The sequence below is a fragment of the Pogona vitticeps genome, chromosome 6 (genome assembly GCF_051106095.1).
Source record: "Pogona vitticeps strain Pit_001003342236 chromosome 6, PviZW2.1, whole genome shotgun sequence".
NCBI classification, from domain to species: Eukaryota; Metazoa; Chordata; class Lepidosauria; order Squamata; family Agamidae; genus Pogona; species Pogona vitticeps.
Genome location: NC_135788.1, coordinates 15,562,147 through 15,579,263, shown reverse-complemented (window position 1 = coordinate 15,579,263; position 17,117 = coordinate 15,562,147). Strand labels below are relative to the sequence as shown.

Sequence of the window (17,117 nt, the reverse complement as noted above, 5' to 3'; positions counted from 1 at the left end):
GTGTTGATAATCCACGCACAATGAGGAGGAGGAGTATACTAACTCTATCCACACTACATCATGCATTTATTTATTTCATTCATTTATAAGCCTTTCTCTCAAAACTAGAATCCAATGTGGTTTGCAATAGAGATAAAACAATACAATTACAATATAATTTAAAATAATTTTAAAATAATTAAGTTCATTATAGTATTACTATACAGTTAAAATAAAAATAAAAGATTAGGACGAAAATGTTGTGACACATGAAACTGCTGATTTCTCTAACCCTAACTGACTTCTCTAACTCTCATTTCTTGACCAGCCCTTTAAGAGAAGGCAAAGATGGGCTACAGGATTGATTTCTGTGTGAACAGAAGGACTTGATTAGATCACTCTAATCAAGCCTAACCATTCCAAAAACAGCCCACACTAGCTCGCTTCCTGATGCTAATGTAGCTGCACCCTATGGCAGAATTCTTATTGGTCCACTTACAGAAAAATAGTGCCTCTGTTTGTATATAGTTATTATTCATGTATTTATGTAAAAAGTGAATGTAGAGTTTTTTATTATTAAAAAAATAGAAAATTAAAACAAACTATTGTGTCACCTTAACAATTAGGAGATTATTTCAGGGTTGAGTGAAGGGCTTTGTAGTTCATGTAGTTCATGGTAGTCTTTAAGATGTGTCAATAGTTTTGTTTTTATTTTTTTATTTTGTTTTGCTTTTGTTATGTTTTTGCTAGTGTTATACATGGTGAAACAGATTAACATGACTAATGATCAAGTTAACTTTGGTCTCTAATACTAGAAGCCATTGCAATGGCATGCTGATCGAAACAGGGGTATAAATGTAGTAGGAGTGATGGAAAGAAACTCTAAACTACAGCTGAATCCAAATGGGTAAAACTTAGTGTTTCTTCTTCCACTCAAATTGACAGATCTTAGATACACATCAAAGAGTAATATTGTTGTTTGTCTTATAATTTTTCTTTCTTAATAGATTTTAACAGAAGAAGGAATTCCAGGAGTTCCCATAGATGTAAGATATGGAGGTAATTATTATTTTGATTTGTTAAATATAACTAAAAGAATCTAGCTCAATGTTATTTGAGAACATAACTCCTAAATTATTTTTAAGTTTTAATTTATTTAGCTGAACCAAAGGTTGGATATGGGGCTGTTGGAAAAAAATGGAGGTGGTGTTATATCAGCAGAGATGAATACCTAGCTGATAGACAAGCATTTGTCATGCCTGAGTCTGCAGTACACCTGCAAAAGGTTCCATGGTTGTACATGCCTGCCAGCAATGATAACAAAATAGATCAACTGGCTTTTTCCTTCATTGAGCAGGAGGTTGGACGTGATGACCTGATAGGCCCCTTCCAACTCAATTATTATATGATTCCATTATTTTATGATTTTTGTGTTCCAAAGGGTGACAAATGATGTCTAGGTGGAGACATATTCAGGTGTAAAGATCATTAGTCCAGAATTTCTCATGGTGCATTGGAGGACTAAGCTCTGAGGATTCTTTGCTCCTATGTGTAATAAATGTGTGTCAGACTCAATAAAAGCAATGTTTTTTTTTTTTTTTTTGGTTTTTGTTTTTTGGCTTCCCCGATCCTCAGTTGTACACTGTATGTCACTTTCTCTACTGCTAACAACTGGATCTAGGTCATTGATGAAAAACAGAAAAATACTCCACTTTTCCATTTCAAAAGTAAATGTGCATAGGAATTGCGATCTTTCTGGCTCCAAAGTATGTTCCCTCTATTTGGGACCATACAATTAAAGTAATAATGGTCTTTAGAAATTCTGGAAGTATAACTCCACAGAGAAAAATTAATATATTTTGCCTGTTATTTGAACAAGAAATTGAGCTGCTGCAGGAGTCGTGTTGAGATCACAAAAACTGTGGTATCATCACACAGAAATGTTTTGGGATGTCTGCTGATATATTTTTGTCATAAAATGTATTTGCATCAAATATATGCAGAAGTTATACATGTTGTAGTAATAAGTATGTGAAAATATATCATGTTTCCGAATTCACATAGAAAACTATTTTGTTGTTAAACTTAACTTTGTCTGTTGCCAAGGAACATTGGACACTAATAATTTCTAAAAGAAAAAAATGATTATCTTTCTTCATAGATGTTGAAACTAAGGATAGGATCAATAAAACAATGCTTCAGCTTGCAAATAATTTGAAAGAATTAGAAGGGATGCCTGAGGCAGAAACATTGGCTAAACTCTTGTTAGAGCCTGGCAAAAGCATGGGTAAGTACTAATCAGAGCTCCTTAAAATATTAGAGCACAGTCCGTGCTTGGGGTGACCATTGAAAGGTTGTAGCCTATTTAGTAGACTTCTCTACCCCTCTGCCTTCCAGGGCTACAGTTTTTATAGACTTTTTTTTTGAACTGAATGACAGTAAGAAGGGATCACAGACATTAAACTTGACATCTGTCCACAGGATGCTGAGATCAGAATTTGCTCTGAGTTAGTTGAAATGTTTGAGAACAATATGCTACTGTTGTTTTAATTCTTTGTCCAATTAGTAAAGGGTATGCTTTGCAACTATTTGAACAAATGTTTACAAAATCGCCTGGTAATATCGAGCTAACAGGGTCATCATAAAAACAGGATTTTTAAAACAGCACATGTGTAAGATTAATTACTGCATAACATTAATTCATCTAAGAAGGATTAATAACTGGCTTTTCTGCAGAAAAAGTAGTATGTTCTGCAGATTATTTTGGTAAATCACACAACGATTTGAGTGGCATTTTAATGTAATCGAACCTATCAATAATATGTGATCAAAATATGTCAGTAATTACATTCACTAATAATTCTGTAATCTACATTTGTCAATGAGATAGATGAATTATCAGATCGACAAAAACTTCAGTTACTGCAGACACTAAATGAACTGGTAACTCCAGATGAAATACAGCAAACTGGTAAGTGAACAGTTAGTAGTATAAAGAGCTAATAAAGACAGTTATCTGAATGCTCCACTATGTTAGGTTTACTTTTTTTACTTTTTTGTTCATTTTATTCAATCAACTGAATGTAATTTTTCAACAGGTAGATCTGGGTATTTGCTCTGCTGCATCTTTATGGCAATTAACCAATCCTCATTTGGATTTTCAGGCACATCTTCACCCCCAAGCTAGGTATGCATTTGAAAATCCATTTGAGGACATTAATTATCAGTGAGATGCCTCTGCAATTTATGCTATTTGCCTTCCACAGGCCTAACTGAGAGGATTTTTGTAACTTTTAAAGTCTTTGATCTCTTACTCTGAAAAGGGAATAAAAGGCATTACATCTAAACCTTACAATATTAACATGTTAGCTTATATTGTGATACAGTGGCCTTAAAACATGCATGGGAAAAAGACATAGCCAGCATGACAGAGACTTCTTATTGGCAGGTGCTATGGAACAGAGAACAATTCCATTTCATATCATTTTTATACTGCCCATCTGGCCAAGGGCCACCCTAGACAGTTTACAACATACACACAGCAGCAGCATAATTAAAATACCACTTCAACAAAACAAAGTAATGATAATATAATACAAATAAATAATACAATCAGAATGTATTACAATACATTTACATAAATAAACATTTAAAATACCTAATGGTATTGGTCAAATTAAGGCTAGATAATTTCAGCAAAGTCTGCAGGTATTATATTTTGAAATGCCTGCCTGAATAACAGGGTTTTTAGTGACTTTTTAAAAACTGCCAGCAAAGGGGCCAGACGAATTGCAGGAGGAAGTTCATTCCACTGTCAAGGAGCAACTGCTGAGAAGGCTTGGTTTCTCATTTTCTCTTTCCAGAAATGTCTGGAAGGCTGACCACTGCAACATGCTATTACTCTAGAGATTAGATTTCACCCCCAGCTACCCTGCTAGCTACCACTTTCCTTCATAAAAGCCACAGAATACTAGTATGTCACAAATCCTGCAGACACCTTGATCTTCAGCAATGAGCACTGCAGTGGACCATCTTCCTCTTTCTTTGCTAGAAGTGGGACCCAAAGGGGTTAACCTCACTAGCTTGAATTGACCCAGATTATTCTCCTGTCACAGTAGGGAATCAGTGAGGCCACAGTAGGGGCTAGGGAGAGGAAAGCTGGGAGTGACTTAACAGAAAGTGCAACAAAGGGTTCCATGCAGCTCCCTATTAGCTATCGGAACAGTATTTAAAAATAATTCATAGTGGCGCCTTTCATTATTCAGACTGAGCTATTATGATAATAATGTTTCCATCAGGTGTTGCTAGCACTGTGGGAATTTTGGCACTTGCACATATAATAGTATTACTCAACAACCCACCAATTTGGGGTGGAGGAAGAAATTTCAAAGTAGTAGAATTTATAGGCAACCGATCAGTTGATATGACACTGGCATTGTGTAGGCATCCTTCAGTCTCGAGAGACTATGGTATCGTGCTCTGTATGGAGGTCTTGGAACAGTGTCTTGTGTGGCTGAGAAGGACACTGGCATTACAACTACTGTATTATCTTCATATTTGAGCACATACTCTGAATTAGACATGGGCTACTGTATTTGTATTTGTGTCTCTGGGGATACAAAAAAGACCCATAGCACCACAGGTACTGTGAGGGCCCAGTTTCCTCTCCCAGAATCAGCCAGCCCACTCATCAGGCCCCACACAGTGCTAGGGTCCTTCATTGTTGTGCCAATCACTGCAGGAGCCCCATTGGCTTTCCATGCCTCCTTGTGCAGCTGACCACTTTGGTGAGGAGGCAGAACAGAGAGTCTCCCGACTCAGCTATCAGTGGTCAGCTATGCAAGGAGGTGGGGAAATCCAGCTGGGCTCTTGACGTGTTTGGTGCTGCAACAACAAAGGACCCCGCCTCTATGCCAAGCCCAGTGAGTGAGCCAGCTGGTTCTGGGGAAGGGAATTGGGCCCACGCAGCACCACAGGTGCCTATGTCTACTCTAAATTTACTTTTTTTAAAACTTCATATATTGTAGCAAGACTAATTGCCTCGAATTGAAAACTCTACCAATAACTCCTGATCCCACAATAGTTACGTATTCAAAATATGACACATTGCCATAATGGGAAAGCTGACCATCCATGTTACAGCCGTAGGTACTCAGAACAGCTTCTCTGAGATTTATTTTCCTTTCATTAAATGTGTATTGACTGTGGTTCCCCTGATACATAATATGTGCTTAACCTCAGTCAATACCAGATTGCGTTGCCTGTCTTACTATGCAATTGACATCACTATCATAACAGAGACCTCATACCATGCCATCACTATTTTTCATTCCAGTGGCTTTTCCACCCTCCTTGGAACTAGCAGTCTTACTGTAGTTTTGTTAATAGCCTCAATGATAGTTACACATGCTGTTCTTCCTGAGACTCAAATTCAGCAAAATGAGATTACAACTAAAAACTATCACCAGGATCACTCTTGCCTTTTATTTTCTCATTGGGGGATGTTAATTCATTATTGCCATTAGAGGGTATTTGATTATATTCCAACATGGTTCTCAGAATGGCTGAATCTGCATATATAAAAGTGAAGAAACCAATACATCTGATCTATAATTATGGCTGTGTACAAGATTCAGGTGTGAAGGGACATGCCTTGCTGTTGCATACTCTTTCACATATTTCATTATTGCAGTATTTGTTATTTTTCCACTCTATAACTACTGCTAGCATATAACAATGTACAAAGCGTACAACCTGACTGCAGCTAAGGACTCTCTCTCAGTCCTTGCAGTGAATTTTTAACTTAAGAAATAGTTGTGATACATCTCTAATTGTTACCCAAGAAGGAGCCAGTGGGCCACTTCAGTTGGTAAAACTTTTCAATAATTTTAGAGAGGAGAAAGCAGTTCAGTGCAAGTTTACTCTTTCCTGATTTTCTTCCCAGAGTGGTGAGACTACCAATCAGCTAGATAGGTACAATTGCGCATAGTCTTTAGATCAAGCAGAAGGCATGTCTTTCTCCCTGCTGACTTCTGTATTCAGTGTTTGGATTATTTTTCAAGAAGCACTTGCCCAAATCCCCTAATTTATTGAAAATTAAATTAGAGAACTTTACAAGGTAAAACTGGCCAGTATGTGTTGAAAGCTTATAAATAATGCAGTGATAAAAGCAATGTTTATATTTTCATTATCTGTTCAAGATGTATGTATATAAAAGGGTCGAAGGTGTGGGTGGCAAGAGAGAACATATTAGGAGAGAGAGAATGTGAGAATTTTTAAACCAAATAATAGCACATGACATAAGGCACTATGGATCTCAGAATAATGTACTGTATTGTTTAAAATATGCATTTATTATTAAAGTGCTTTATGAGAGCCATTGTGGTATAGTGTTGGACAAGAACTTAAAAGCAGTAGATGAATCACATGAATAAAAGTGTGGGGGTACCTTTTTTCTATGATGTGATCCCTTAGATATTTCACTCCATGTAGGTAAAGAAGAAGAAGAACAGAAAGAGAAGAAAAGAAAGTTGTTTGAAAATGTTGCATCAACTCTACACCATCTGCAACAAATACAGGTTCCTGAAGCTGGCCAGTCAGGTAGTATCTGAGTCAGGTAGTATCTGAGACAATGCAACAAGTACGTGCTTAGGATAGCCATAACTGATGTTCTACCTGATAAATTATAATGATACAGTAATACAGTGCTATAGTACAGCATTGCATTAGCAAAATGTTTAATTTCTTTGATACTGTGGCTAGATGTAAAGCTTTCTTTTTTCCTAGAGGAAGAAATTAATGAAATGAGAAAGAAAAGAAGATTCTTACTTGGAAATCTAGAATCAATCTTAGAAGATGTTGAACAACCAAAGTCTGCTGTTGAACCTACTCAGGAAGACTTTGGTAGGTTTCAGATTCAGAAACATTAACTGAAGGATGGCTAACTAAAATGTATTATAAAAGTATAAAATTTTCTACGAAGGTATGTTAACACTGCTTTAATCTAGCTGTTGTTTTGTTGTTTTGATCCAATACTAACTGCTGTGTTTCAGTATAAGCCAGTGTTCTGTTTCAGTATAAAATAGTGTTACAGTCATTTTTCCTTTTTTAGACAGAGAAATTAATAAGCTGTCAGAAGAAAGAAGCCTATTACTTGCAAGCTTGGAATCAAACATGAAAGATTTGGAACAAGCCCAGGCTCTTGCAACTGCTCAGCCATCAGAAGGGAATGGTAAGTGGTGTCAGGTGTTTATGTTCTTCTTTATGGTCTCGGTGACTTGCACATATGAGTCTTGTGCCTGTGCAGAGCAATCTTCAGAATGTTCCAGCTTTGATAGTTTTGAGAAATTCATCAACCGTTTACTCTTATAAGCACAAATGGAACAAATCTATTGTGTTTGCATACTTTGTCAGAGCACCACATACTATAATGAATTTAGAAACCACCTTTGATTTCCTTCTTCAGTTGAAAGAGAATGACTTATTACACTATTCATTAGTGTAATAATTCATTGTTTAGCAGTGGGCAACATACACGTCTAACTTTCAGCGTCGCTTGGCAGGGCTCTGCTATTTGCGTATGTGACTTCGCTCCTGAGTGCACATGTGATTCCCCCCCCCCCAAGGTTCTGTTGCAACCGGAAGGAGGCAGAGTTGCACACTATCTATTAAGGGGGTTATAGTCTCTTTTCGCACTGCTTCATACAATGGGCAGGTGAAGAACATATACTGTATGGTCTCAATCTCCCTCAGGTGGCAGGAGCATAACCTTTCAGCAAAAGCAGTATTTTTATACTTCCCTTCTAGTGCAGCAGAGGGGAGGGCCAAACATCTTGCCAAAGTAAAGGCTCTTCTAGTTCCTTTAATTTCCACTTACTCTGGGAAAGAAACTAGTGATGAGGTGAGAGGAATCCATGTGCATATTACTATTAAAAAGTTAGAGATGCATTTTCAGAACACAGGAAAGCAATGCAAAGTCACTCCATATTCTGTACAGTAGTGTTCTTTGTCCGAGAAGGGATTCCACTTCACTCTGCAATTTCAGAATGGGCTCGTACGTTTGCTTTGGTCATGAAGTCATTATGATCATTACTCTTTATGTCTGAATGATGTTGGGAGTGAGACCTGTAGCCCAATTTAAAATTTGCAGTGTGGGCTGTGGAACTAGAAAGATGGTCCAGCTTCATTCCAGGAGAAGCTAATTTATGGAAAAAATTCAAATAATATTTTTTCTTTAGTATCTCATAATTATTTTCCAATGCTACCTTAATCAAGAGGATTCAGATGGTGAAAGTAATAATTTGTTAAGCTTATAACAGCATATTCCTTTGAGTCTTGCTTTCTGATTATTTTTCAAACAGTTTTTCATTTCAGTGTCTGCTCTTTGACTACTTTCTTTCACACATATCTCTGGTTCTAAAGCCCACCTCTTGAACTATTTAAAAGAACTGCAAGCACAAAAATGTTTCTATTTTTCTTTTTCCTATTTTTCTTTCTACAGAAAACAAAATAAAGGAGCTGCTAAAGCAAAGAGAACTGCTGGCTGCAAACCTAGAAACAAATCTGCATGATCTACAAAGACTAAAATCTTTTGAAATTGGATTAACGGAAAAAGATAGGCATGGTAAATGACAAACACACAGGTTAAATTAGAATTAGTCTACATATATTTGACGGAATGTATACAGACACAGCAATTACGCTTTCCATTGGAAATCTATTTACAGCCATTTTGAAAGTAATGGATTGAAGAAAAGAAAAGCTCGACAGATTTTGTTTTTTTCAGGCATGTAAAACAGATTGGGAAGGTATTGCTCTCCAGATGATGTTGAACTCCCATCAGCTGTAGCCAGTATAGGTAATGATATGATATGAGGAGAATTGCAGTTCAACAACTTCTGGAGGGTGACATGATCTCTGTTTCCAATATAAGAGAATATATTGAATGACTTTCAAGATTGGTTGAATTTTTTCTTTAAAAAGATGGTTATTGTTTCAGCAGTAACAAGTTTTAAATTTGAAAATACTTCTTTAAATGAGTCATTAACTTAAAACATGACCTCAGCAAGGAAACATGACCTTAAGTGGAAATAGACAACCTTTCCATCTTGGTTCTGACATGGGAGAGAGCAATATTTTGACAGAACATCTAAAGGAAAAACCATATTAAACATTATTATTCCAAAGTGTTTTGATATTCTAATATTTTAATATTTTCTGATAAAGTGGTCTGAAATACCTTTGTAGGGGACAAATTGGAGGAACTAACTAAGCAAAGAAAGCATTTGGCTGAAGAGCTGAAGGCAGCTGTGACTGATATACAAGAAATGCGTCGTCCTTCACAAAGATCTTTATTTGCAAGACCCAGTGGTAAGTAAAAAATCAGAGATGTTGGATTTTGTTAAACTGGTTCATAAGGTTCACATTCTGGCAATGTTGTAAGTTCAATTTAAGGTTTGTGCCAGAAGTATTCTAGATTCTAGTCAAATATATGTATAAAATCCTTCCATGTGTCAGGAGGTCCTTTTTCATCTGTTTGCATATGGATCACATGGCTATTCTGTTTAATTTCTGCTATTTAAACATGGCATCGTTAAACATGGCAACCATTACTAACTAGATGAATTGCCAATATTCTATTGCCTTGTAATAGTTCTCCAGCATTTAGTGAGACCACATATATATAATTATAAAAACAAATAAAAGGATTCCTGTTAATCCCTCATTAAACTAAAGGAGTAGCTCAGATGGGGAAGAAGTGAACTATTCTGAATGTATCACTCTGTAGTTAAAGGAGACATAGATTAAGCAAAGTGAAGAGGGAAGCCTTCCAGCTGATTCCCCACTATACCTCCCAGTGAGCTGGGAATTAAACTCCCAGTCTCTGGCTTCACAGCCAGATACTTAAGACACTGAGCTGTCTAGCCGTTCTTTCCAATATGGACTTTTTTTCTCCTGCTGCTAAGGGTTTCAACTTTTTTGTAACTGCAACAATTTAAACAATGATTTGTCTGTGTGATTGCTTCATTTGACAAAAGGACCAAGTGTCCTTTGGGTGGTTTTCTAGTGATGTAGTAAGTTGAGGTGTGATGTTCTGGGATAGTGCAACCTTTCTCCCTAGTCTCCCCAAAATATTTTTGTTTATTTAAAAAAATTGGCTCTAGCACTAGATCACCTTATCACTGCATTACTACATTAATTTAGTGCTAGACCACCTCCACACAGACAAAAAAGAAATATAAAATTGATATAAAATAAAAACAACTCTGATAAACTCTAGCAGACTGCAGAGTTTTCATGGTATATGTGTGCACTTATAGTGCATGGAAAGCTTTGGGAAACTGTCCCTTTTTCCCTACTTTTAAACTGTCATGGCTTCAGGGCAGACCATAAAAGGAGAGCTGGGGATTAGCAGGAGGGCAATATCGATGGAAGGGGGAGTATGGGCATGGATTGAATTTACACTGGATTGAGAAGCCAGCGTGGTCACTAGCTCAGAAACAAGCTGGAGTCTTCATGTGGTCACGTAAACTGAATGCAGCCTCAAATGAGACTGTGAATCAAGCTGATGCAAATATTGTCAGTGTAGTCACACTCTTAGTCAGCAATGAGAATGTTTGAAACAAGAATTCAAAAAATCATTCAGAAGCATTTCTGATTGCAGAATTGGAAGTGTATCAAATGTATAAGCTATCTGAAAAGAAACAACAGCTACTAGAAAAGTTGAAATCTAATCAGAAAGAACTACAAGAAGCTCAGGAACTTGCAGCTACCCAGCCAGGGAGTGTTAATGGTATGTATATTGTGATTTCTCACACTGTAGCTACCACTTTCAGCATATGTCCTTGAAATTAAAGTACTTAACTGCCAAGCATATTTATATCCAGAACCCTGCACTTGTGGGGTGGGCCCCCCCACTCAGTACTGCTGAAAAATTGGAGGAAACGTTGATTCTGACTCATGTGGAGAGCCCCCATGGGTATCACGGTCTCTCCCTTTCAGACTCATAATTTTATACAGTGAGGTCTTGACTTAAGAACGGCTTGAGTTAAGAACATTTTGACTTAAGAACCGCTCTCATAGGAAAATATTGACTTGACTTAAGTACTTAGATTTGAGTTAAGAACTGAAAAAAAACCACGTGGGAGGCAGGGAAAGTGCAAAATTTGAACTTTCAGTTAACTGTTGGCTAGTGAAAAGGGTGCCTGTCTGCTTCCTCACTCCTCCCAGCGTTTAGAGAGTGGATTGGGAGACAGTCTTCAGACTGCCTGGTACTGTACTGCCTGGACTGTATTTTCCCTGCCTTCCCTGAACCTTTCTTGACCTAAGAAAAAAAAGAAACAAAATATCCCCCTCTAGTGGTCGAAGGCGGAATAGCAGCTTCCCATTAGTTTCTATGGACGGAAAAGAGCAGATACGGATCAAATGGTTTTCAATGCATTCCTATGGGAAATGCAGATTTGACTTGAGAACATTTTGACTTCAAAACCACCTTCCAATACGGATTACGTTCTCAAGTCAAGACCCCACTGTATATGTGGGAGAGCTATGAAACTGGAAATAGAAGAAGTGAGGCTAGTGTGCTCTGCTCTACCAGTGATGAGTGTATCTATCTTAATGATGACTGAATAGGACTTCTGTGAAAGATAAAAATGCTGTCTTCACAGGCAGCACTATCACCACAAACACTTACCAGACTGGGAAAGAGTGTTGCTAGTTGTTGACTATCTTGTTGATGGCACCCTCCAAAAGAATTTGGGAAGAAGATCAGGAGGAGGATTTGGGTTTCTGGGAAATCACCAAATTATCCCTAGTACTTAGGAAGCTGTGCAGGACATGCTAAGTGTGTGTGTGTCAGACTAAACATTAAAGGAAATGCTTTTTCCTTGTGAATAACCCATTTCCTTCTCCACCATGGGTTCTCTTCGGAAATGCATGTCGCTGCAATCAGATTTATCAATTAAAGCTTTTGTTTACCTGTAATGGCCAATCTGGAAGCAAAGCACAGCAATTGCAAGCTATGTAGGTAAAAAAAATACTGTACATTGAAGAAATATCTCTTCTCTAAACAATGTTAAAAATACTGTCCGGTGTGACTGTGCAGTGTTTTGCAAGGGAGGTGTCAGTGAGCAATGTTGAGTTGCTGCTTGACTTAGATAAATTCTAAGCAGAAGTAGTTGGAAAAATTCAAGGAACAGTCAACATTCATTACCATATTATATCCAATTTAGTTAGTATTTTGTTATGAAATCCATAGAACAAAAGCTGCAAGAGCTGGCTGACCAAAATAAATACTTGACTGCAGAACTTGAATCAACTTTGGAAGAAATGCAAAGAACTGTATTTCTACAACCTGTTGGTAAGAAGAGTATAAATTTTTTGAAATTGCTTTGATGTTGTGAATCTAATTATCACTGTAATAATTAAGCTCATCAGGAGCAAAAGTAGCAGTTGGAATCCCTTCCATTCCACCCAGATCCAGATAGGCATGGAAGTCCACCCCAGTACAATGATTTAATACTGGGTGAGGTATGTGAAGCACTGCTGAGGAATTTAATTTTTAATTAGTTTTTATGAGTTTCTAAAATGCCATTTCAGACTTAAGAATTTGACAACTAGCTGTTTTTTGCCATTGTATTTACACAGGCTTCGGCCAAAATGACACTTCCCAGAAAAACATAATTTTTGGGTTATATTCTGAACAATAATGACTTTTGAACTTGTTTGTCAAGACTATTTAAAAAAACACTTCTACTTGCAGAAAGAGAGATAGATGAACTGTCTTCAAGGAAGCAAGATTTGTTGGAAAAGCTGGAATCTAATCGGAAAGAGCTACAGGAAGCTCAGGAACTTGCAATTATAAAACCGGGCAGCATCAGTGGTACGTACTGTATGCTGTGATTTATTTTCCTGTCAATGACAATCTGAGTATATGGTGACTCTGAGCATTGTATCTTTATAGTTGTTAAGGTTCCATGTTGTCTTTTGTACAAAAATGAATGTTACAGACTGCTACCCTTTTCCATTCTGGCAACTTTTTAAAAAATGACTATTCACTGACAATGCAGTTCTACCTCTTGATCCTGTTATCTCCAGAAAGCTTGCTATCTGTATACAGTGGTATCTGTATACAGTAAGCTAGACGCTTACCCTGCTGAATGACGAAATCGCTTGACGATGACTTTTTTGCGATCGCAATTGCGATTGCAAAACGATGTTTCCTATGAGGGATTTTCACTTTAAGTTGATTAGGTCCTTGCTTCGTGAACCGTTTGTTCGCAAAATGTATCTATATTTATATTCACTTTTTATCCAAGTAGACAATTTAGAGCGAAAATTCTCTTATGAAAATTGTGGGGTTTTTTACACCTACCTTCCTTGGGTGGGACTAGCTTTTTGACAGAGAAATGTTGAGTTGTACACTAACACCAGTGTGCCAGTATTTTGTGTGACGACACATGAATATCTTTGCATTGGGGGAAATTGCTTCAATCATAATGTTTCCTTTTCTTTGTACGTGGTTGCTTCTATCATGGTTTAGAGCCATGATAGAACCAACCACCACACAAAGACCATAAGCCAAACAGCTCATCTGAAATGTTATCCTGACCTTAGCCTCCATGCCTTATTTCAGTGTAAAGAAAACTTTGTTTATCTGTACTGTCTGAGAATTGGGCCTTTCTTCTGTGGATAAGCGAAGAGAGGTTTATCATATAGCCTCCCTTCTTGGTAACTTAACTATCTCTGTCAATTTCTAGCAGAAACATGGAAGACAAACCTATTAATCCAGTATAAGCCTCTGCCCTTTCTTAGAACAGGAAAACTGTGCTAATGTGTCTGTGAAATATGTCACTGGGATTTGTTAGAAACCCAAGACCAATAAGGCTTTGATTTGTCTCATTTTGCTACATCCAGGTATATCAATGTACTTTTTTGTATTCGCGAAGGCTCTACGGCCGGGATCTAATGGTTATTGTGGGTTTTTCGGGCTCTTTGGCTGTGTTCTGAAGGTTGTTCAGAAGGGCCAACTCCCGTTCTTAGATGTCATGGTCCTACGCAAAACTGACCTCCGACTGGGACACAGTTTTCTACAGAAAACCCACCCACACAGACCGGTACCTACACAAAAACTCCAACCACCACCCACAGCAAAAAAGAGGCATAATCAAAACACTGGTAGACCGTGCAAATCGGAACTGTGAAGCTCAGTTTTTCAGTACTGTACTCAATCATCTGAATTGGGCCCTACAGACAAATGGCTACTCCAAAAATGAAATCACAAGAGCCATCAAACCAAGAAAACAACACCGAACTGAAGAAGAAAAACAGCCACCCACAAATAAAGTATTTCTGCCATACATCAAAGGGATCATGGACCCCATGGGGAAACTTTTGAAAAAACACAACCTACAAACAGTATTCAAGCCACCACAAAAATACAACAAATGTTACGATCAGCAAAGGACAGAAGGGACCCCCTCACCACTGCAGGAGTGTATCAGATACCTTGCAGTTGTGGCCAGGTATATATTGGAACCACAAAACGAAGCATCCACACCAGAATCAAAGAACATGAGAGACACTGCGACTAAAACAACCAGAAAAATCTGCAGTAGCTGAACATGCCCTAAAAAAAACTGGACATGAAATTCTATTTCAAAATACTGAAATACTGGATAACACCAGCAATCATTACGTCAGACTGCACAGGGAAGCCATTGAAATCCACAAGCACCAGCAGATCTTCAACAAAAAAGAGGAAAGTTTGAAACTCAACAAAACTTGGCTCCCAGCTCTCAAAAATACAGCGTGCAAAAGGTCAACGAACTCTACCCAGCCACAAGGACTGGGGATCACTACACACAAAAGAACAGCTAATGACACCCATCAACCACAGTGACAGATAATCTCTCCTTCTTATCACAACAATACACCCACAACAAGACACACTAATCACCCATCTACAGAAAAAGACAAAAGCCCATCTCACAGCCATAAATACTCCACTCCCAAGCCAACTACACCAGAGCACAGAGTGAAGATGCCGGCCACAGAGACTGGCGAAACATTAGGAAGAACAACCTTCAGAACACGGACAAAAATCATGGCACCTTAAAGGCTAACCTTAAAGAATGGCATTCTGGAAGTGGACGTATCCACGAAAGCTTACATCAAAATATAATGGTTAGTCTTTAAGGTGCCACATTTTTTTGTCTTTTTTTTATTTCCCTCTTTTTGGTATTGTTTTCTTTTGTTTTTTTGGATTTTGCCTGATATGCTTGCACAGGCGAACACAGCTACCTCTTCCATTCCACTACTAGTGAGTGAGCTGCCCAGTCATCCATATGTGTGATTCATAGAGACAACAGAGGAAGTTGTTTATCTGTAACTGGTTCTTTGAGTGGTTATTTGTAATTCATACAATCCACTCTCCTTTCCATGAAGATGCCTGTAGTACTATCGTACTAAACTCATACTTGAGTGAAGCAGGTGAGAAGTGGTTGGTCATGCACTTCATGAAGGTGGAGCAGTATTGCTTCCAAAATGCTACCCAATTCAAGAATGTTTGAACACTGGCTCTACACAGGCACAAGACCCGTATATCTGTATTCGTAGATGTGTGTTCATAGATACTCAAAAAACTACAGTTACAAGTAAGCAACCTGTCTAACTTTTTTCTGACCAAGCCTCGCATGTAATTTGAAGCAAATATGGTATAATCTAGATGTGTGTAGAATAGAATATTTCTTTTTTTTTATCATTTAGGCTGTCTTAATTTGATGAGATTCTTAAAAAGTATAAATCATGAAACTTTTAATGTGTGCCTTAGCACTAAAGAAGAGCCTGTTCAGATCATGTAATGTAGACTTAACAATAATTGATTTTATTGTTGCATTAATTTATATTAAAAGTTTGGACTATAAATTAAATTATTTATATGTGATATTGCATCACTGTTGCAAAATTCTATTCAATACAATTATTTTAAATTATATTAATATCCTATACAAAGTCATGTAAACTAATTTTAGAGCATAAGCTGCAGGAGCTTATGAAGCAAAGAAGACATTTGACTGCTGATCTAGAGACAACTATGTATGAGTTACAAAAAGCACGGGATTTTGCTTCAGAAGGAGTTGCAATCATACGACCCTCTGGTAAGCAGAGGATAAATTATATTCAGTTTTACTAAGGCATGTAATGTGCATCTTTTTCTAGTATTGCAAGTTCTGTTATGATTTTCACCATTGAGTCCATCAGCAGGAGGAGAAGAGGCAAATGTGATATCTTGTTGTAGAGCTCCAGGCAAGAACTTCTGCCTCCTGCTGGCATCTTTGATTTCCTCAAATCATTTTCTGTTTTGTTTTAATTGGTGTTTGTATTATCTTTGATAATCATCTGAGCTGAATTCGCCCATTCCTGTCCATTTTAGTTCACTGATGCCCAGGATGTCGATGTTTATTCTTGCCATCTCCTGTTTGACCACCTCCAGCTTCCCAACGTTCATAGATCTTACATTCCAGGTTCCTATGCAGTATTTTTCTTTGCAGCATTGGATTTTCCTTTCACTTCCAGGCACGTCCACAGCTGAGCGTCCTTTCGGCTTTGGCCCAACCACTTCATTAGCTCTGGAGCTACTTGTACTTGTCCTCCACTCTTCCTCAGTAGCATGTTGGACGCCTTCCGACCTGAGGGGCCCATCTTCCAGCGTCATATCTTTTAGCCTTTTGTTTCTGATCATGGGGCGTTCTTGGCAAAGATACTGGAGTGGCTTGCCATTTCCTACTCCAGGTGGATTGTGTTTAGTCGGAACTCTCCACTATGTCCTGTCCGTCTTGGGTGTCCCTGCACGGCATAGCCCATAGCTTCTCTGAGTTACTCAAGCCCCTTCGCCACGACAAGGCAGCAGTCCATGAAGGAGCTACATTCAATATGCCAGCAAGTTTGGAAAACTCAACAGTGGCCAGAGGATTGGAAAAGATCAGTCTACATCCCAATCCCAAAGAAAGGCAGTGCCAAAGAATGCTCCAACTACCGTACAATTGCACTCATTTCGCACGCTAGCAAGGTTATGCTCAAAATCCTACAAGGTAGGCTTCAGCAGTATGTGGACCGAGAACTCCCAGAAGTACAAGCTG

At 38.0% G+C, this 17,117-nt stretch overlaps 1 protein-coding gene across 5 annotated transcripts in view; it reads left to right on the top strand.

The window, feature by feature from the left end:
* The window catches only part of CCDC7 (coiled-coil domain containing 7), a 119,190-nt gene that overhangs the window by 39,947 nt on the left and 62,126 nt on the right, over positions 1 to 17,117 (top strand). For all 5 annotated transcript variants that reach the window (XR_013537752.1, XM_078378545.1, XM_078378546.1 and 2 more), the window contains 12 exons: positions 987 to 1,038; positions 2,141 to 2,266; positions 2,870 to 2,950; positions 6,472 to 6,579; positions 6,766 to 6,882; positions 7,091 to 7,210; positions 8,480 to 8,602; positions 9,226 to 9,348; positions 10,643 to 10,771; positions 12,236 to 12,337; positions 12,740 to 12,859; positions 16,011 to 16,136. Coding sequence is in view for 4 of the 5 variants with exons in the window: in XM_078378545.1 (XP_078234671.1) it covers positions 987 to 1,038; positions 2,141 to 2,266; positions 2,870 to 2,950; positions 6,472 to 6,579; positions 6,766 to 6,882; positions 7,091 to 7,210; positions 8,480 to 8,602; positions 9,226 to 9,348; positions 10,643 to 10,771; positions 12,236 to 12,337; positions 12,740 to 12,859; positions 16,011 to 16,136 (1,327 nt within the window). In the remaining variant the exon portion in view is untranslated. The remainder of the gene's footprint in view (positions 1 to 986; positions 1,039 to 2,140; positions 2,267 to 2,869; positions 2,951 to 6,471; positions 6,580 to 6,765; positions 6,883 to 7,090; positions 7,211 to 8,479; positions 8,603 to 9,225; positions 9,349 to 10,642; positions 10,772 to 12,235; positions 12,338 to 12,739; positions 12,860 to 16,010; positions 16,137 to 17,117) is intronic.